This window comes from Marmota monax, unplaced genomic scaffold (genome assembly GCF_021218885.2).
Source record: "Marmota monax isolate L192 unplaced genomic scaffold, Marmota_monax_Labrador192_F-V1.1 WCK01_AAM20220418_F8-fsc00027, whole genome shotgun sequence".
NCBI classification, from domain to species: domain Eukaryota; kingdom Metazoa; phylum Chordata; class Mammalia; order Rodentia; family Sciuridae; genus Marmota; species Marmota monax.
The window spans coordinates 6454819-6477645 of record NW_026694617.1 but is presented as its reverse complement, the minus strand read 5'-3'; the positions used below and the strand labels follow the sequence as shown (position 1 = coordinate 6477645).

General features: G+C 40.3%; 1 protein-coding gene across 1 annotated transcript in view; it reads left to right on the top strand.

Annotated features, from left to right (window-relative positions):
* The window catches only part of Wnt2 (Wnt family member 2), a 45555-nt gene extending 40910 nt beyond the window's left edge, over positions 1-4645 (top strand). The window contains exon 5 of the mRNA XM_046422536.2: positions 163-4645. Coding sequence (XP_046278492.1) covers positions 163-392 — 230 coding nt within the window. The 3' untranslated portion in view covers positions 393-4645. The remainder of the gene's footprint in view (positions 1-162) is intronic.
* Positions 4646-22827: the final 18182 nt, after the last annotated feature.

Below are 22827 nucleotides of genomic sequence, written 5' to 3'. Positions count from 1 at the left end.
ATGATCAGCTGCATGGACCCATAAAGCAGGGTTACAGCACCAGGCTGTGTAGAGGTGGGGCCGGGGCCCTGTACCAGAGGATGGACCTCCTGCTTCTCCTCCTGAGACATATTGTAATCCACTCAAACCCTTTCAATGACACCTCCCTGGGTTGTCTTCCAGGCTCCCTGGGTACAGCAGGCCGTGTGTGCAACCTGACTTCCAGAGGCATGGACAGCTGTGAAGTCATGTGCTGCGGCAGAGGCTATGACACCTCCCGCATCACCCGGATGACCAAGTGCGAGTGTAAGTTCCACTGGTGCTGCGCCGTGCGCTGTCAAGACTGCCTGGAAGCCCTGGATGTGCACACATGCAAGGCTCCCAAGAATGCTGACTGGACGACCTCCACATGACTCCAGAGGACCTCACTGTCCACCTTCCTTCCTGCAAGGACTCCATTGGATCTGCAAGGACACTGGACCTCTGGGTTGTTTCCGGGGGGATATTTCCTAAGGCATGTGGCCTTTGTCTCAACAGAAGTCTTTTCTCCCTTGCTGGGGCCTCCAGGACATAAAGTATACCCTATTCTGTCTGTCTTCCAGCATTCTGGGGTCACCTCTCTTCCTGGTAAGTTCTGTTTGGAAATGGCATGACAGGTTCTTAGAGAGGGAGAGCGATGGGCCCCAACCTCTGTCACCTAGACTCTTTCTCTTTTTTGAGCAGCTGTCCAGGGGCAAAGAGCGTCTCAAAGTAGCTTTCTCCGAGTCTTCCAATAAATGCTCACAGCTAAGAGATTCCATACTTCCCTCTGGGAAATGAGGAAAGTATAATCAACGGCCACCAAATTAACTTTAATTTTTGAAAAGACCAAGCAAAGCTTTTGTCTGATTGAGTAATGTCCGAAGCTACCATGCCCAGGGGTAATTGGCAATTGTTTGAAGAAAGGATGGCTTTCAATAAACTTCAGTTTTAAAATGCATACTTTTCAAGGCATTTATTGCCATATTAAACTCTGATGTAACAAAGTGGGAATGTGTATCCTTTGGTATGATGGTGTTTTGAATCTTCACAATAGCCAAATCCACAGAGAGTAATTGCTATGCATGACTGTCTCCTCCATATTAAAGAATCTTTAGAAATGAGACTTCACTAGGATCTGAAGGGAATTCATAGGAAGATGGACCATCCAGCCATATTCTGTAACTATTGGGTGAATATGGTGGGAAATAATTTAGTAAGTGGAATATCAGAAAAACGTATTTGTGCAGATAAAGAAAGGGGAAATTCCTATTCGGTCTTATGCATCTGATCCATGGAATTTTGTAATTGAAACAACTTTGAGAATGAAAACTTCTGGAATGATATGACCAGCAAACCAAAATGCTGACAGAGAGGTTTCCAGAGCTAAGCCATGCCCAGAACAGCCTTTACCAGATGCCCAGGAGAAGTTGGCCACGTATGCTGAGGAGCATCGGCTAGTACCCATCACCCTTCAAGCACATTTTAAAGACCTGTCACTTTTAATTGTGTTCATTTGATGCTTACAAGATGACGTGATCCTGTAGCCTAAAGCAAATGACACATAGCCTTGCCTGTAAAGTCAGTAACCCTACTACATTACTGCAAACAAATCACAAGTTGGAAACTATATTTAAGGAACCCAACTGTAATTATGGGAACATCAATATGCAAATAGTGGTTAGCTTCTACCATCAGCCAAAAGATGACATTTAGGGAAAATTAAGAGGTTGCCTGTCCCATTTTTAATATTCAATGAAAGAAAGGTGAAATCTACAAAGCTGTTTCTCATTGCTTGGTGCAGTTTGGTTCTTGTTCTAATGTAGCTCTTTAAAAAGAGCTACATTAACAAGATGTTTCATTACATATATCTGGTGTCAGATCATTGATGCTTGCTCATTCTTTCATGCTTTGGACTTTGTGTTTTTCTATCCTTGCTGTAGGTCATTTAGATGAAAACTTATGAAAAACAACCAACTGGACTACTTTGTTATAATTGGTATTTGATTCCTCTTAAAAAACGACTGAATCTGTCTCTTCTCCCTCACTCCCAAGTCTCCAAGTTGGTTGTCTAATAAATTGTTCTTTCCTCTTTTTATTCTATAATAGATTCCCAGGGTGGGAAGAGTAGAACAGAACAATAGCTGCTATGACACAGAGTAGGGCAGGCCAGGCCAGAGGACAGCTGCCTGGCCTTCAGTTGTACTTAAGCATGGCATAGATGCCTTCATGACATTTCCATGGGGTCCCAAAGCCATAAGCTCGTCTTATTACCAGGTGATCTGTGAAATCGTAAATCCATGGGTATATTTAGGATGGGGGTGGAGAATCTTAGAGGACATGTCAGCTCTCCCTAGTTAGGGGAAACTGAAACCAAGAGAAATAAAGGAATCTCTACAAATGTTAGCCACTACCCCAGTGATCCATCACAAGTGGGACCACACTGTAAGGGGATTTGAGAAGGTCAAGCACGTTATCCAATCAATGAAACTAGTCTCTCTCAGAATTAACTCAGTGGACACCAAGTAATTTTAGCTTCGAAGGGGATGCTCACTTTTTTTTTTTTTATTCTTGGGATATTTAGATCTGATCTTATTTTCATGCTGAAATTCATCCCTCCTAAGATTAGCAAGGGGACTAGGCCTATCCATCCAACTGATCTACACAGATTGTCCCAGTATGTAGGGGAGAGTGTGGCAGTGCTTGCAAGGGGCAGTGGAGTCCTCATTGAGAAGGGCATAAGAAGACAGTGAAATGTTTTTAATCTGCTTTTACTTCTGAAAGAGTACATTTATATTTAAAAGAGAAATTCAAGGTAAGTGAAGATAATTTAAAACTCATTTTCTTTAGGTTTTGGTAGAGGATCAACATTCTAGGATTCTGAAATACATTAAATTCTTGATTACATGATGCCTTGAAGTAATTTGTTTGGCACAAATTACCTCCAAAAAAGTAATAATAATGATGGGAAAATCCACCCAGTTCCAATTCCGCCCCCCTATAAAAGTTTTACTATAAATCAAAGTTTTCTGGATCCAAGATAACCCCTTTAGTTTTCCGTAATATCTGAATACATTTCTACAATAGATCTTGATTAGTTCACTGGCATTTTCTATAATCTGCATGTGACCCTGAGATTTAGCATATAAGTTCTGTCTCCAACAAATTTGCTTTACTGACTGGGTTTGTGGTGCTGACTGATATTTGTCTGTATTCTCAGAACAACAGTCTCTGTCAAGATACATTCTATTTACAGCATCCTGGAAGGCCCCTTACTGTCTGAAAGAGTACATGTACTGTCTTAAGAGGCTAGTCTGTCCTCTTGAATGGCTCAAGCTCACTCACAGAAGTTCCCAGTGCCACGGTCCCATCTTGCTCCACCTCTGTGCTCCCTTAGCACCAGACACGTTGCTGATGGAAGAGAGAGAGGCCTGGAGACCCCCATAACACTGGCTTATCCCATGTTACCAGTTGAAATAGACACCAGAGAAGAAGAATCTATCAAATGGCAATTTGATCTGGGTGGGACCAGATGATGGATGGGAGGGGACAGGTAGCTTTTGCCAAGTGAGCAGTGGAGCTCTGTGATCATGGGCAGTGGCATTTTCCACTCTTGTTGGTCACTCCCACCCTTCTTCCTGCGGTTGCTTCCCTGTCCCTGCTGCCCAGCACTTCCTTCCTCAGGCTCAGGGCCCCAAGCCATGACTCAGACCCTCCATCCCCGGTGTGTGGCTTTGCTCGAGGTGACCCATATTAATTTCAAGAGGTGTTTTGAAATTGTCAGAACTATATTCCCTTTTATTGGAATGTTTACAAAGCTTGGAAAGATTCAGGCATCGCGTTTCTAAGACAGTTACTTTAAAGCCAGAAAAATCCAGTTTCACATTGGGTGTTTGCATTGAGGGTTGGGGGTCCACATTAATTTAGCAAGGAGCCTCACCATCAGCTGTAAGAGACCTAACACAGGCTGTGTCAGAAGCGGTGACATGACTGTGCACGTGCTGTGCTTGATGGCGTTTGCGGGCCAAGATCTTGTTATTATTTCTCAGTTATTAAAGGCTGGCCTGGGGCTAGTGTTGTTTCACTCAGATAAAAAACATTCATCTCCCTCTTGCCCGCTCTCAAAATAAAGACTCAGAAAAGCATCCAATGGACCAGAAACTTCTTTTGTGTCTATTTACTGTACTTGGTCCTGGGTTTCCTTGTCTTAAGAGCAAGAGTTGTACTGAACAAACAGACCCCGCCAGTTCCAAAACTGGTAAATAGCTTTTGTCAGGCCGGTGCTGAACTTCTGAAAAGAAATCTGCTGGTGTGAGGCGATAGGTAAAGTGTGCTGATTTTGACCTCCTTACCTAAGCAGAGAAAATTTTCACTCATCCATGAGCATGTTCTTTACATTTTTCTGAGGATCAGCAAGGTGACAGGTGGTTTGCAAAGCCCAACATGATTATTATTTTTCTAAATCATACTTGTTCCAGCCCTGGCTGTTTTTGTCTCCCTGATATTCACATGGATTCCTGTTTAACCAAACCTCCCACTTCCACAAGCTAATAAAAGTGTCACGCAGATTGTACAAAGAACTATTGTTATTTACAAGTCTACATTTTCTGTGAAATCAAAACATAATAAAGTGAATTTTCAATGTTAACTTTGTTATTTTTAACTTGTGGTAGTCTTGCCAGACCTTCTGGTGAAAAAAAATCCCTGTAGGTTATGGGAACTATTCCTTCGTCTTTTCTCAGGACCAACTTTCAAATAACTCCATCAAGAAACATCCTCAAGACTTACAGGGGAAACAATTAACTTACCTTATTGATAACTATTCTTGTGAGTGAATGGGGAAGGCTTAAATTCAAGATTGAGAATTATTCCAGATTTTCACTCTGTGTTTTCTTTTGGGTGCCGTCTGAGTGCTGACCCCCTCCCAGGGCTGGCATCCTGTGGCAGTGTTTGTAAACTCAGCATCTCTCCACAGCAGGTAGCCCACTCCTGTCACCTCCCTGAATTATTGCTTTCCCTACTGATGGCTGAAATGGCATTTTTTACAGCTTGATTAGAAACATACAAGATTCCTTCCCCCTTGGAGATCTGTGCATCCTCAATGCATGGGCTGCTTATTTTAAGCAAAAAAAGTTCAGAAAATGGAAATAAACTCTCCTTCAGCAGACAATCCCAAACTCCTTCCCTCTTCCCTAGTAAGCTATATTTTGGGGATGAATGACCTGATTTAGCAAGGCAGGTCCTGCACTCCAAGCATCCCAACATGTCCCCACGGTTAGGCTGCTCACTGTCCCTCTAGGACACTATCGTCCCTTCCAGAAACTCCCACGTCTATCTGTGTAATCAGAAAAAGAGGTGATTCATGTGTCTGTGTGTGTTTTTCAAAGAATATCCCCCCCAAATATTTGGCCATGAAATTTCCCTATTATCCCATCCATTGTGAAAGAGAGTTGTCTGGTGCAGTTTAATCCTAAACAGAAGCAACCATGGTCTTTGCCTATCAGATGCCTGAAGCAACTACCTCAGCCCCCAGTTTTGACAACCAAAAATGTCTCCAGACATTGCCAAATGCCCCCCATGGAACCAATGGTCTCATTAAGACTTTGGATTAAGTCTTCAATTGAAACACAAGCCAGTTTCAGTTAGGAACTCCTCACTGGAATATTAGTTTAAAGGGATTTATATTTTCTCAGTATTAATGTATCAGGCCAGCTAGGAAGAAATCTTTTGGAAAATGTGCAATTGTAGAATTCCTTGGCATCATGGAGCAGAGCAAGAAAGATTGACTTGAAGCTCACTCAGGCCTACGTCGTATGTCCCTGGGGCCTGGGGAAGTATGAGGCTCCTGAGTTTCTGAGGAGGGCTTTTACCATAGGAAATCAAACAAACGATGGGAGGTTGATGAGGAGAAACAACAATGCGGTTTTAGAAGCTGGAGGCAGAATTCTTAGGAAATTTTCAATTTCACAATACTCAGTGGGAAAAAACAACAAAATCCCCAAGATGTCCAGGAAGGTGGAGGAGTGAGAGCATTCTTGTTCTGCATTAAATCACTGAATAATTCTGAGTTTTTCAGGACAGCAAGAGAGAGAGAGTAGTAATAAAGAGGAGACATTGCAAAATGGAGAAAATCTGAGTTTCAAGCAAAGAGATAAGAGGTTCCAGCATAGGGTCATGATACCAGTTTCCCCTACCACAGGTAACCCCAGCCTTGTGTGGCTGATTCTTAGCAGGGGGAAGAAGTCAAAGAGCGGTCCCAAGTGAGCTGACAAAGCATGGGTCAGCACAGGCTGGAGGAAATCTGGGATGGGAGGAGAAAGCGATAGCCAGAACTTGGAGCAGATGACAACTGGCTTTTTACAGAAGGCCCCTGAAAGCCTGTCTTCTTTGACTTGGTAATTTTTCAGGGGCCAAATTAAATTCACATTATATGCTGCTCAAAGAAGTGAAGAGCAGTCAGTAACCACTTGGGTGAAAAAATAACTCGTGGCCTATTCCTGCATGGTGCTATCTAGCACCATATAACAACGTGATTAATAGCTGATCAGCATGGTCAATTTAACATTTTGACTATTTTTGGACTCAGGTTTGTAATTTCCAAGTAGTGACTGACCCTGCGAAAGCCCCTGTAATTGAATCATGGGCTCTGGATTTCCCCAGACAGTCCACCCAGTCCTATTTTAACAGCATCACAGGCTCTCCTAAGTTCCACAGACGAGAGGAATCACATTACTGCCCGTAAACCCAATTCAAATAATTAAATGACAGAGACGTATCCAGCATCCGCTCAGCCGAATTGCTCACAATGGTTACTGCAGCAGGCTGGCAGGCCTCACAAACCCATCTGTAAATGTTTAGGGGCTTTGTGTTACAGGTGGAGGTCCCACACCAGCCGAACAAGTATCAGGAAATACAGGCAACTAAATCTGAACTGGAGTCTCGGAAAGTCTACCCGCCCATATAAACTTTGGCATCTGCCCCTTGGTCATCATTCTCCAATAGTAAGGGAGGCCTTGAACTCGGAGTCGTCGTTTTGGAATCATGCTTAATCAAGACAAATATTCCCAGCCTCAGAGTACGACTAAGAGAAGGGAGTAAGGGTTTAATTTTCCTATATATTGCTGTAACTATAAACAATGCCTTATCTTCTCAACAATTCTCATGAAATAATAAGCACTCGTGTTTTTAAAAGTATTTACACCAGCCCTTGGAGATTTTATTAGAATCATGATTCACAGATGAGAAATTTTCCTTTTCTACGGAGTTCAGTAATGGGAGTAAGAATTACTCAGTAGACTGTCTACACAGACACATGAATCTGAATACTTGTCATCTAACCATCCATTGGTGAATTTCTTTTAATTTTTCCAAACTGACTAAATGATTGAGTCAAGATGATCCCTCTGCTTTGATTCCTGTAGATGGATAACTCAACAGTTTTTGAAAATTAGGTTGTTCTGACATGAAGATGTGACACTTGAACAGAACAGTGAAGTTACATGACATTTCCCCCTTCTGAGAGGGAGGATTTCTGGAATCACTGAATGTCACATTTGGAAGAAACTTTGTAGATAATTTATTCCAACCACTGAATTTTATTCATGAGAAAACAAAAGGGAAAAAAGAGAGAGAGAGAGAGAAAGAGAGAGACTTCATGGTTCGGACTGTGATGTAAGCAATACACTCTGAATCATCCTCAGGAAAGAACAGTTATTATTCATTCAATAAGTCTGTATTAGCATCTCCTATGAGTCAACCTCTGTGCTATGTCTTAGAAATACTGCAGGGACCAAGATGGACATGCCCTTGCCCAGAGTGTTTTGGAGGGCCACCACCTAGCACTTAACTTTCTATTTTATGAGCACTTTTATGTGTGTGATTGAACTTAGTGCCCAGAACCATTCTTAGATATGGATGTGATTAGCCCCATTTTTGAGTGGAGGCAAGTTTCAGAGATTTAGTAATTTGGCCCAGGTCATAGAAGCCTTTTCTAAGCTTCTAAGAGGCACAGCCCAGATTCAAGTGCATTGCCAAAGGATTTCTGTGATTTTTATTTAATTTATATGAAATCCAGATAGCAAATTATATGTAGATACACATAAAAAAGCCCACCAGGAAGTAGCTTTTGATTATATATATACACACACACATACATATGCATATATATATATATAATATTTATATTTTAATTGATAGCTAATAAAAACAGACACAATGGCAAAAAAATTTATATTTTTAGTTGTAGTTGGACACAATACCTTTATTTGTTTTTATGTGGTGCTGAGGATCGAACCCAGGGCCTCGCACTTGCTAGGCGAATGCTGTACCGCTGAGCCATAATCCCAGCCCTGATTATATTTTTTAAAAGGACTTTTATCTAAAATAAAGAGTTTTGAGGAACTCATAGAAAACCAGATTTTCGATCATGAGAAATCTACTTTCTGACATGTATATGTCCAATCTAATTGAAAATGGCTCTAAAATGTGATACATCATCTTAAACGTGATCTGAGTCTTGATTTATTTAAAAGTTCTCCATTCTAAATGCTTGATTACTCAAGTTGAATGAACATGTTAATAATTTTTAAAATATCTTTCATAAGTCTTTTTATACACTAAGAATGGACATAGAGTTTTCTTAGCAACAATGCCTAGGAAATATTTTTTTTAGAATTGCATTCAAATGTAATAAGTATTTTTAAATATTTTTAAACATTTTAAAGGCACAAAGTATATGTAAATATGATACTAGCATTTATTAGCAATAATATTTTCACCTTTTTTGACATGAATTATGGATAGTCTTCCTTTCCATAAAGCAACCTGGAAGGACTTGTAAACCCTGAGTAACAGGATATTGTTTCTAGGGATGACAGGTGATGCCTCCCTACCTTCTGATCCAAAAACAGTTCAGAAGGGCTGAAGTAATAGTGCAGAATCCCAGCATGACTTTCAGTTGACCTCCAGTTGACTACTTGCTTTATTCTGGCTTTGTGTTTGGGATTATTTCTGATTGTGGCCAAGTTAGTAAACGGGAGATCTCTTCAGAAAATATGGGAATCAGGAATAAGTCCTTACATGAATCTCTGAGAAGTGTAGAGAGAGCCAAAGAGAGGATCTTTATCTAAATGGAATCTTAAATGAGGGGTCAGGGGAAAGGGTGGAGAATTTTTATTACAATTGTTCTAAAAGTATATGGAACAGATTTACACTCATGTTTATTCATGATTTTTAAAACAACTTTCCCCAGATATGCACTTTACTTTGTGAGAAAGCTGATAAGAAGTGTGAGATTATAGAGAAGATGGTACAATTAATAAATGAATACATAAACAAATAAACAAATAGATAAAATCTTAGGAGTTCAATCCTGCCTAGAATGTGATTAACTCTTTTGGAGCAATAAATAGAGTGAAATGACATCCAAAAGCAATTTTTCCATTTCTTGGACACCTAGCATTTTTTTTGTATAGGAACAATAACAGAGTCACATCCCTATGTAGATTGTGTTGACACCCATGAGGGGGGAAAATCACAATGCCATTTTCTTTTCATTGACTTTGAATGGGGCAAAAAATTCTTGCCTTTACCAATGCTGTCTGGTATTGAGAACTTCTCTTCCAAAAATTTCTTTTAAAATACAAGGATGTTATTCAGCTTTATCCATGAATTCAAGAATTGATTACTCACCATATATCTGGTACAACTTTCCATCAAACATTCCCTTCCAACCCCCACCCCCTTAAAAAAAACCCTCATGATACAATATATCTATGAATTCATCATAAGATCAAATAGGCACCCTTTTAAATGTGTACCTGCACTCTCCCAACCCCTGCTCTTGAATACAGGAATGCTTCAAAGGCCAAAAAAGAAGAGGAAGCTGACAAGTCAAGCCTTGATGGCCTAAGGGAGGTTCACTAATTTATCTAGAAGAATTGTGGTGCAGGAAATAAAGTCTTGGGCTTTCTTGAAGTAGAGAATTGACATTAGGATCTAACCTCTCATCTCCTTCTGCATAAAGTCACTGCGCTCAAAGGGATATACATTCAACAAATGAAAAATCTGATTAACAAGGAGCCATAGTCATACATCACTTAACAATGGAGATACATTTTGAGAAGTGAGCCATCAGGCAATTTTGTCATTAAGCAAGCATCATATGGTAAACTTATTAAACTAAGATGGCTGTGATGTCCCTAGGCAATATAATCTTATAGAGTCACTGTCATATATGTGGTTGACCAATGACTGAAATATTATATGGCACATCACTAGTTTCTTGTGAATTGGGATCGAGGTAGGGAAAATGTATCCTCTAGCAATTTGTAGCTACCAGACTCTTCTTACCTAGTTTGGTATTAGAATTTGCATAATTTTAATACTCCAGGAATTGCCTAGTCAAGAAGTTAGTGTTAGCCAGGCTCAGTGGCACACACTTATAATCCTAGCATCTCTGAAGACTGAGGCAGGAGGATAGCAAGTTCAAAGCTAGCCTCAGCAATTTAGTGAAGACCTAAGCAACTTAGCAAGACTCTGTCTCTAATAAAATATAAAAAAAGGAATGTGGCAGAGTGGTTAAGTGCCCGTAGGTTCTATTCCTGGTACAAAAAGAAAAAAAAAAAAGTCTTTAAAAAAAAAAACACAGAACAAGCCAGTCACCGTGGCTCATGCCAGTAATCCCAGCAGCTCGAGAGGCTGAGAAAGGTGAATTACGAGTTCAAAGCCAGCCTCAGCAATTTCGAGGTGCTAAGCCACTCAGTGAGATCCTGTCTCTAAATAAAATACAAAAGAGAGCTGGGGGTGTGGCTCAGTGGCTGAGTGCCACTGAGTTCAGTCCCCAGTACCAAAAAAAAAAAAAAAGCAAAACAATTCTAGATTGAGATGCCTAGCAGAGGCAAGAGCAAGACCGCTTTGAAAGTCACAATTTCAACCAAGGTGAAGAAGATTTTTCAAATAAATCTTCACCAAACCCGAGTTCATAATCCAAAATAACAAAGAATACCACAAAAAGGCCACCATGATCAAGAGTCACAGACAGAACAAAACATAGAATGAGGCTCCCCAAAATATCAAATAATAAAATTCTAGACAATACAAATTAATTGTTGAGGAATGATAAAAATGATAAACATGAATAAAGTACATGATCCTTATGAAAAAAGATTAAATAAGATATTTGAAAAACAACTAAAAAGAACACCCAGAAGTTAAAAATATTACCATGATATTAAATCTCAGTGATTTTCTGTCTGTGGCAACAGCTGAGGAAGCATTGCTGCAGTCTGTCTTCCTGCTCCCATCCTGTCTAAGTAAGGCTCCCTAAGAGCACAAAGAACTGCAGAAGCTCATCTTTAAAGTTTGGACTTGAACATAATCAGTCAGAAACTAGAGAGCCATTGTAAGAACTGGGTTATTTTCACAGCATGCTAAGTAAAGAATCAAGCATTGAGCCCTCCAGAATCTTTGGGTTTCTTCTGTATTCTACTATAGTGCAAGAAGACAGTAGAATGTAATCGTACATAACTTTACTATGTTCACATATGAATGCATGACCAGTGAAACTCCACATCATGTACAACCACAAGAATGAGATCTAATTAGAATAAGTTATACTCCATGTATGTATAATATGTCAAAATGCGCTTTACTGCCATGTATATCTAAAAAGAACAAATAAAAAAAGATTCAGTTACCAATGGAAGACAACACAAGGCAGAGGTGTTATGAAACTAGAGAAGCCTGTCTTAAAAAAGACTTCCAAAGCCGAGGTGTTCAGTGAACTCTCTGTTAGTGATATAAATTAGTATAGCCATTTTGGGAAAGAGTATGGAGGTTTCCAAAAGAACTAAAAATTGAATTACTATGTGATCCAGCAATCCTACTTCTGGATATATACCCACCCAAAGGAATTAAGATCAGTATGTTGAAGAGATGTTTGAATTCCCATGTTTTTGGAAGCATTACTGATAGTAGCCAAGATACAGAATTAACCTATGGATCAATGGATGAATATCCTATCCTATCCACCAATGGATGAATAGATTTTTAAAATGGTGGTCTATATGTTGATGGTCCCCAACTTAACCATGGTTCAACTTCATAATGGTACAAAATTAATATATAATGAGTAGAAATCATGCTTCAAATGTTGAATTTTGACCTTTCCCCAGTCTAGCGATATGAAGTAGGATGCTCTTGTGTGATTCTTGATGGTAGCAGTGAGCATACCTCCTAGTCAGCCACTCAATCAGAAGAAAAAACACCTGATCCTCTATATTGCACTATTTGCTAAGCTATGATGTTTGTAGGTTAGTTGTAAATGCATTTTTGACCTCACAATATAAATTTATGATAGGTTTTTCAGGTCATAATCCTGTAGTAAATCAAGGAGCATCTATACACAATAGAATACCATTCAATCTTAAAAACAAACAAACAAACAAACAGGAAATTCTGTCATTTGCAACAACATGAATGAACCTAGAGGACACTATGTTAATTGAAATAAACTATGTACAGAGAGACCAATACCATATGTTCTCATTTATATATATTATCTTAGCCAACTTTCTGACACTATAACCAATACCTGAGATAAATCACCTTATAAAGAGAAAAGGGTTATTTTGGTTCACAGTTTGGGGGTTATCAGCTAAAGATTGATTGGCCCCCATTGCTTTGGGGCCTATGGCAAGGTAGCAAATCACGGCAAAGAGGACATGGCCAAGCAAAATCACTCACCTCGTGGCTGGGAAGTAAAAGAGAAGAAGAGGAAGGGGCTGGGGCCCTACTGTCCTTTTGAGGCATGCCCCAGTGACCTGCATACCTCCTACTGGGCAGTACCTCCTCAAGTTTCCACCACATCCAATAGCACCAAGCTTGGAACCAAGTTCTTAGTACTTGATCTCTTGAGGGACTCTTGAGATTCAAATACAGCTTATGTTGAATCTGATGAAGTTGAGCTCATGGTAGTGGAGATATGGTGGTTACCAGAGGCTGGAAGCTACAGCATGGAGAAGGAAAGGGAGAAGTTGGGTAACAGGTACAAAGGTTTAGTTAGGTAGGAGGAATAAGTGCTGGTGTTCGGTTATACCACTCAGTGACTATACTTAATACTTAATAATAATGTCTTATATATTTCAAAATAGCTACAAGAAGCTGGGCATGGTGGTACACTACTGCAATCCCAGTGGCTTAGAGGCTGAGGCAGGATGATTGTGAGTTCAAAGCCAGCCTCAGCAAAAGTGAGGTACTAAGCAACTCACTGAGACACTGTCTCTGAATAAAATACAAAATAGGGGTGGGGATGTGGCTCAGTGGTTGAGTGTTCCTGAGTTTAATCCCTGGTACCCCCTACCCATGGTAAATATTTAGGATAATAGTTATGCTATTTGGCCTGACTTGATTATTCACAATATATATGTGTATCAAAACAAAAATATACACCTGTGTACCATAAATATGCACAAAACATAAAGATACATCTATATACCTATACACCATAAATACACACAATTGCTATATATCAATTAAAAACAAAACTAAGTTACCTATGAGAAAGGTATTTGTTTGTGGCATTTAGGAAGACCCTGAAGAACATCGTGTAAAAGATTACTTTGAGCCATATGGACTAAAGTGATTGAAATCATGTCTGATAGGCAGTGACAGGAAAGACTTTGCATTTGACATCTTTGGTGACCGTAACACCTGGAAGTGAGAAACAATGAAATTTGTATATGTGCAATTAAATTTAGCTGATACTGAATTATTATTATTTTTTAAAATATTTATTTTTTAGATTTAGATGGACACAACACAATGCTTTTATTTTTATGTGGTGCTGAGGATCGAACCCTCCTGCCCGTGCTAGGCGAATGCTCTACCGCTGAGCCACAATCCCAGCCCCGATACTGAATTATTTTAAAAGTTAACCAGCAATTACTAAATTCTAGTAATAAAACAAAGTACAATTTAAAGTATTGTCAATAGTATCAAGATAGAAAAGAAGTGATCAAATTTAAGTACTTTAAGGCTTTTTATATTGCTTAGAAGAACAGAAAGAATGATAAACTAACTTTAGACATTGTTTAATAAAAATAAATTTTAAGGTTTCCCCTAAAAAAAAATGCATAATTTCTTATCATGTAGAGAAATGAAAATTATTCTTAAAATTCTTCAATCAATCTAAAAGGAGAGTGGATTTGCAGGTGTGGGTGGATGTGAGGAGAACTTACAGAAACTGGGGAAGTGGATTAGGATTTTATTACTTATAATAGAAACAAAAATACTTAGAAATAGCCAGGTACAGGGGCACGTATCTGTAATTCCAGCTACTTCAAAGGCTGAGGTGGGAGGATTTGTAAGTTTGAGGCCAATCTGCACAACTCAGAGAGACTCTGCCTCTAAATAAAAAATAAAAAGGGCTGGGAATGTAGGTTAGAGACAAGAGTGTCCCTGTACTATTGCCACCACAAGAAAAACAAACTAGAGGGGGCTGGGGTTGTGGCTTAGTGGTAGAGTGCTAGCCTAGCATGCATGAGGCACTGGGTTCGATCCTCAGCACCATATAAATGTAAAATAAAGATATTGTATCCACTTAAACCTAAAAAAATAAATATTAAAAAAAACTAGAAATAAATAATAATGGCAGTGCAGGACTATAAGAAAAAGGCTATAAAGATTTAGTAAAGAAAATTAGAGACTTTGAATGGAAAGAAAACTATTAAAAAAACTAGTATAAAATATCAATGTTTCACTAAAATTAATCTAACCTATAAAGCTACAATTTCAGTAAAAGATCAACTTACTGAAAGCAGGAAGTGTCTTCAAGTAAATCTTTAGGATCACATATATAACGAACCACCTATAAAAGCATCAGAAATTCACATTCTGATTAATTTCCTGTAGATAATGAAAAGGATCACAAAAGCCTACTGGTATCCAAGAGCTGGGTGTCTTAAAATACATAAATATTAACATGTTGCTAAGAATTTTCTTCCTCTATACTCTGTCCCTACTCCCATTACTAATGAATAACTGGAGCTTGAATTCTCTGATAACTGATGTAACCTTCTTTATCAGCTTTACACATTTTCCCCAATTTATTGCTTGTTCGCCCATATATTGCAATTAGCAAAAAGCCAGGATCACACACACCTCTCAATCTCCATCCCCCTTCCCTCTCAGCTACTTTTGCAAATTGTCCAAGAATCCCCAGGACTCTCTAAATCAAATGTGTCTGTGGGTAGTGTTGCTTCTGCTTTCACTAGGTTCCTTCATTCATTGCATAGGAGTCCCATGGAGTGGCAGGACTCTAGCTCAAAGATCAGGTTGGACAGCCCTGCTAATCTAGACCTCAAAACAACCCAAAGTTCACACTTTTGCCCCAGGTATAGATAGGTCCTATAGTTCTCACTCACATGGGCAGCCATTGTTCTCAGAGTGACAATATTTCCTGGTGATGGATGTAGGGGTTCGGTTCTTCAGTCTCACCTACCTACATGCTTGGTCAGAAGCTCTCCTTTCCCAGGAACCTCCATGCTTATTTGATGAGCCCAAATCCCTCAGAAGATTCTCTAAAAGGAATCCTCCTTTGAGGCCCTTGGGTCCTTTTATGCCAGCAGATATTTGTTAGGGCCACGCTCCTAAAAACAGCTTTCTCTAATTTCAACTCTTGGAAAGAAGAGGGTGGTGTCTCACACGCATTTGCAAACTGAAAAGCCACAGGAATTTTTAAAAGATTGTACTCTATCCTCTCCCTAGGGTAAGAAAGGTCTAGAAGTGCACTCGTATTAGAATAACTAAGTCTGGGTACACACATGTCTGCTCTCAGAAAGAAATTCTGCTCCAAAATGATTTGTGTCTTCATTTCTATGCTTAGTAGGTATCGTACCAGATCCATTAGCTTAGGAAGCTGATCTGAGCCTCTCCTTTCAGTAAAATGTAGAAGGTCAGAGCAGGCTAATCCTACCATGACAACCAGAAAAAAAAAAATGAATTTGAAAAACGTAAAGGCACTCGAGAGTTATAGAAGCAATAAGAACAAGAAAACTTAAAATTCCAGGGAAGGGAGAGTCTTCCTATATGGACTCTTTCCTCACCATTTTCTCCCGTGGTTACCAATTTAGCCTGAGACTTGGGCCAAGAAAAGTGTGCGTGATCATGGAAGGTGAGTTTGATGTTTATTTCCATCATCCTAAGGAACAAGAGGTGACTTGACGCCATTGATACAAAAAGTGATACAAACACACATACCCCACAGTTTAGCCTCAGGAAACAACTACAGAGAGGGGTAATGCTAATTTGGGGACAATGATGTGTATGCATGCTTCATACTCCACATGCTCACATCAGGCTTCTTGACATCAAGTCTGTGCTTCAGTAAGGGGATTCCAGTCCAGCTGGAATACTGTGGCATTGCTGGTGTACATCTGAAACATGTAGCATATGAATTGGGGTGACTAGCCCCTACTTCACTGTTACCTTTCAATAAACTATCTAATATGAGTTCTGTCCAACAGGAAGGTCTTGATAGTTTATGTCTGAAATACAACACTCACAGCATTTTGAAAGACAGAGAGAAGAAGGAGTTGTGGGTGAAAATGTAAGCAAATGGGGCCATTTGGTGAGTGAGCAGGTGAGACATGCTGGGATGTGATCTGCCCGTCCTCAGTGTGCCTGCTTCTGGGTGCAACTTCTTTCTCATCTTGAGCTTCACAGCCTTCCAGGTGTGAGTTTTATATTTAAAGACACTATATTTAGGTATAAATGGCACTTAAAAAACTCAAACTAACCATCCCTTCAGGGATGAGAGAAGGATAAGCAATGTTTTAACACTAGAGGAAAAACTTGAGTTGTGAGGGCAGAGATCCACCGTTTTCATATCATGATGGAATTTCAAGGGTTGTGTTGGTCAGACTTTTACATTAGTACCTACTATCTAGGTTAACTGGGGCTCTCTTGAGCCACTATCTAGCTTAACTGGGGCTCTCTTGAACCACTCCAAAATTATGTACTACCCTTCCAGGAATCATAGTCATGTATATAATCTATCCATCTCAGAAAGCCCTATGGCACTCACCAGCAATTAGATACTGGCAGATTCTTGTGTTGTTGTTTTTTTAATTAAATTCCAGTTGAAAATCTGAATGTCTTCATTTGGGGTTGAAACTATGAAAATCTAAAATGCTCTACTGGGCTCTATGGTTGACCAGAGATCTTTTGTTTCCTGGCCTTTTTGTTTTGCAAGATGAAACTAGTAAACCAGTTCTGGGTGAGATCTCTTCTGCGGACAGCACTTAGACATTAGTAGAACTCCTTGGGGTCAGCTGAGAATATATATAAGCAGGCATTCACATAGATAACCAGAGCTGTTAGTCACAACAACCACAATTGCAACTACAACTACTACAACTACCACTGGTTCCCACTCCCACTTTTCAACCCATCTCAAGACCTGCCCTGTACCACCTGCTCCATTCCCAGACCCTGCCCTTAGGGCCACTCTGGGTTGGGGGAAAGTTGGGTCTTAGACTAATCGAATCAGACTTTCTAAAGATGGGCCAGATGTTGGAGCTTTTCTAAATCTCCCTAGATGATTAGAATGTATACTGAATGTTGAGAATCATTGCTATCCATGATTCCAGCGACTCCTCTTAGCCATACTTGACTTCAATAAAGTCAAGTAGCTAGTGAATAACAACTGATTGGTTATAGAATCCAGTTCCCAAGGTTCATTTTAATCTTTTCCCCAACCACATAGCAGTTAACTCTCAATTAATTCTAAATCATCAATTAAAGATGAGAGAGCAGAGAATCCTATGTTCATGATGTGTTGTGGAAAAGGGGCTAAACTGGGAGGTAGAGGCCAAATTTTAAAAGGAAAACACTCCAGAATGCCCACAATTTCCATTTCTGAAGGCAGTATCATTATTCTTTTAGTTATCTAGCTCCCCAAACTTCAGGATTATCATTGAATCCTACCCTTCATATAATACCTATGCCTAAGCATTTCCATTTATTCTTTCTTCCAAATACTTCTTCCCATCCCCCTTTTCTTCATTGGCACCACATACCTCATTTCTAAGTTATTGTAAGTAACACACACTATGGCTTGCTAGCACTCAATTGTCCTCTCTTCCCCATAAATCACTCTAAAATAGTTTCCACCATTTCAAGTCTTCCAAAATCTTCACTAGTTCCCATTGCCTGAAAGGTGCAAAGCCCTTACCCCTCCACAATGAAGCCCAAACTTGCCTTTCTAACTTCATTCCCCTCTAGTCCACACGCATTGCTGCCCACATATACCAAGCACATTGTTAGTACACGCCAGGCATTTTGCTGTGGAAGGAGCTTTAAAATCAAATACTCAGTTCAGAATGGAGTTCAGACCCCATTCTGTGTGTCATGTACTGGGTAAGGTTGGAGAGTTACTTAACCTCTCTGAGCCACAGTTCTGCTGAGAGGATTAAGAGGTGAGTGGGTAAAATGATACAAAATAGGTTCATGGACCTGGTGGATAATGTTACTATTTTGCTTACCAATTTCTCTGAGTGTACCTGCCCCTGTTTCCATTCCTTCTTGGGCTGGGTATGGAGCTTGTCTCTGAGCTCAAACCACCCTTCTGTGCTGGGCGCTGGTTGCTGGCTGCTGGGCTGAAATTGCAAACCACATTTCTGTTTTGCCCCGGCACCTTTGTAGGCTCTTTGAAAAGAGTTGCTGGAGGGGTCTGTAAGGCCAGAGAAAGAGGAAAAGAGGGCTCTCTCCTATCTATTGGATATTCCTGTCTGTGTTATTCCAATAGCAGAAGCAAGTCCAGTTTGCAGCAACCTCCTCCCCCAATCCCCACCAGCCTCTCTGTGGCTCTAACAGATGGACACCAGCACCATCTGGCTAGGGCCCCTCCATCAGCTCCAGAGACTTCGAATTTCCATATTTTAATAGTGCAACCTTTTCCTTTGTTCCTCTACCTCTAGGGGAGGTAGCTACTTCATGTACTTCCTAACTCTGTGTACATCAAGATTACCTTTCTGTTTTCCAGTTACTGATTCCTTCTATTGATTTATCTTCGTTACTGTAAATAGTGTAGTGTTTCCTGGCTGAGCCTGCTGACAGCTTCCCAACATTTACCCTCTTCCAAGTTGAGCACACACCTCAGGTAAAGGCCTCCATGACCACTCCATCCTATTAAATGACAGACCCTCAGACTTACCACGGAGCTGGGAAGTATTTAGTAAGTAAACTTCTAATCTGACTCTCTTGCAGTGAAGAAGGTGTTACCAAAGTTAGCATCAAAATCATGAAGTCCACCTGGTTCTCTTGCCTAGCTTCCATGACAAGCTACCCACCTAGACCACTTGAAGCATCTCCTTAATTATTGCCTTAGGATATCACTTGACTGGAGCTGGTTAATATAGCTTCAGGAAGCTCTCTAAAGGAACACTACTGTGTGATTCACAGGTTCTGTCAAGTACTTGGTCTTGTATTTCAAACATCATGTGTGTGGGGGCATGGAGTGAGGACTCCAAATAAAGTTTGGTCAGTGAATTATTTAATTATTCCTGAACTTTGAACAGACAGAAAGGATGCCCATACCTCTCATATGTTCTAGATTATTGCTAGCAATGACCAACATCTGGATCCAATAACATCTTCGAGGCGTAGTTTTACAGCCTTCGTGGATGCTGAAAGGTCTTCTGAGTTGTTTGCTCCTTAAATGCAACAAAACAGAAGCTTTCATACAATTTTCTAAGAATGCATAGTCTACAAATTAGACAGGAAGCACGTGTGTAAACTCATAGCAGTTTTATCAGGTGATGTTTCCTCATTGACAGGATTTAATATTTCAAGTTGTAAATAAAGTCTTAATGGGACAAACATTTTGAAGAAAAAGCCTAGTTTTCAAATTTCCTTCCATAAATTTGGCTGTAATATAATAGTCTTAAATTATTCAAAGGGGAGCAACTGACCCAGTGAGATTTTTTTTCCCCCAGCAGTTTCTTGGGCAGTGCGTGGCTGTGACAGCCTGCCACAGGAACAGTGTTGAGGATTCAGGGAGTGTGACCTGATGTTGTCACAGTCCTCACCTTCCCTGCAGAACCTCAGCCTCTCTTCCCAAGAAGGTAGGTGCTGCCTTGGGATCAATTTGTAGAAACAAATTGTGTCAACACACAGCTGCTGGAGTGAAGACACAGGGGCCTGGAGGGATCTGAGGAGGGGGCTTCTCTTGCCAAGTGAGGAGCAAGCTTAGCTCGAGTTTACCTTTGGCCGGCTCTTCCTAATTTTTTTCCTATTGGTTTGGGAAATTTCATCGGAAATGAATTCGGGGCTCCAGTTAGACTGAAAGCTTATGTCTTTCTATGCTCTTTTCCTTTGCTTTCGAATTGTTGCCAGCCTCAGAACTTAGGGAGATTGTCCAATGGACCAGAAAAGCACAAGGAGAAAAGATTAAGCAAACATGTATTGAACTCCTTTGTGTGCCAGACACTGGGGGAAGCCCTGAAAAACTAGGGCCAAGGTTTCCAAATTATCTTGCACATTAGAAATCACCTGAGGACCATTTTGTAAAAAGCTCAATGCTCAGGTTATATTCTGTAGCATTCAATCAGAATGTCTTGATGGAGCGATGGTTTCTAAGGATACCCCACATGATTTTAATGCACCATGAAGACTGGGACCCACCGGTCTAGAAGAAAGAAAGAGCTCAGCTCAGAGAGTGAACGGACTCACCCTCCTCTGGTTCCATAGCTCACCAACTGTGTTATCTTAAGAAGAAATTTAAACCTTTTGAGCCTCAAGTTTTTTTTCATTTCTAGTGGGGCTAGCAATCCCACTTTGAAGAGTTAAGGCAAATGTTAAATTAGGACAAAGAATATGTGTTAATCAAAAGTTGCTGTTAAAGAACTTGTAGACAGGAATCAAGATGACCACAATCTAAGCAAAGTAAATCAAGTGCTAAATGAAATACATGGTCTTAACCCATTTTTTGTTGCTCTACCTGAATACCACAGAATGGGTCATTTGTAAAGCTTAAAGGTTTATTTGGCTCACAGTCTTGAGGCTGGAAGTTCATGATTAGGTGACTGCATCTGCTGAAGTCTTTGTGCTGGTGGAGACTCCACTGCATCTGCTGAAGTCTTTGTGCTGGCAGAGTCCCAAGGCAGGGCAGAGCATCATGTGGAGAGACAGAGTATCCTACCTAGCTCAAGTGTCTCCCCTTCTTAAACAGCCACAGTCCCATTGGATTAGGGCTCCTCACAGCCTCATTTAACTTTAATTACCTCCAAGGAGCCCACTTCCAAACACCATAATTGACTTATTTCCTCCCTCTTTATACTTCAAGGTGCAGATTAAATTTCAACTTCAGTTTTGGTGGGAACATTCAAGCTATAGCGTACCCTGAGGGAGACAAGAGGAACAACCCTTGTGCAGGGAGGATCAAAGAAGGCTTTGCAGAAGAGTGGCAGAGCAGAGATTTGGCAGAGCAGAGGAAAGCTCTACATCTCATGGCAGCCAGAAAGCAGAGAGTAAGGGGCCATGGACAAGAATATACCCTTCAAAATTATGCCCCCAGTGACACTTCCTCCCACTGGGCACTATATCCTAATAGCCCATTCAGCTTTAGACTCCATTGATGATGTTAGTGTCCTCCTGGTCCAGTTACTTCCCAAGAGCCCCACCTTTGAACACTACTGCCCTAGAGACCAAGCCTTCAACACATGAGCCTGTGGGGGACATTTCAGATCCAACCATAACATTATCTTTGTAGGAAATGCACACTGATGTATCAGGAGAACGGGCACGGTGTCAGCAACCAAATTTCAAAAACATGTTTCTGAGCTACAACTTCCAACTTTTCTGGAAGTTTGTGTTTGTTTCAAATGTTTAAAAAAAACCAAAATATAAAAATATTACTCTCTATGTTTTTCAAACATGGAGCTTTGTTTTAGAGTATATAATAGGTTGGATGGGGGACAGCCAACAAAGTATATTCGCAGCCTGGAATGTGACCTTAATTGAGAAAAGGGCCTTTGCATATATGATTAAGTTAAGGATATCTGGATGAGATCATCCTGGATTATCTTGATGATCCAATGACAAGTATTCTTATGAGCTGCACAGGAGGAGGCCTTGTGAGGATGGAGGCAAAGACTGGAACAATGTAGCCTCAAGCCAAGAACACGTGGAGCCACTAAAACTGGAAGAGGAGAAAGGATTCTCCCTAGGGTCTTTGGGGGTGGTGCCACCCTGTTGACACCTTGATTTGGGACCTCTAGAACTGTGAAATAATACACTTCTGTTGTTTTAAGTGACTCCATTTGTGGTAAATTTTTGCAATGCCCTAGGAAATTACTATAGAGACTTTTTCTCCTTTAACTTCATTGGAAGTAGAAAACTTGGTAAAGACAGAAAGAAATGTGTACTTTATATGTTCTCACCATTTTCATCTGTAGCAGCCAGAAAGGGGGCTTCACCCTCACAATGAGACTTGCTGCATGTCTGAGCAAATGACTTCATCAGGTCATGTACCTCCATATCATACTGCATCTGACACTCACCATAGACACTTAGGGTGCCCACATTCTCTGCTTGTCAGGACTCTTCCTAAAGCAGTGGTTCTTAGCCAGAAGTGGTTTAGGCCTGGAGGAGATACGACAATTTCTGGAAACCTTTTTTGTCATCCTAACTGTGGGATAGGGTTAGTGGGTGGAGGTGATTATGTTGCTAAATATCCTATAATGCTCAGGACAGTCCTTCACCACAAAGAAGTGCCTGGCCTAAAGTGCAATAGTGATGAGTGGAGAAAACCCATTCTAAAGAAAAACTTTC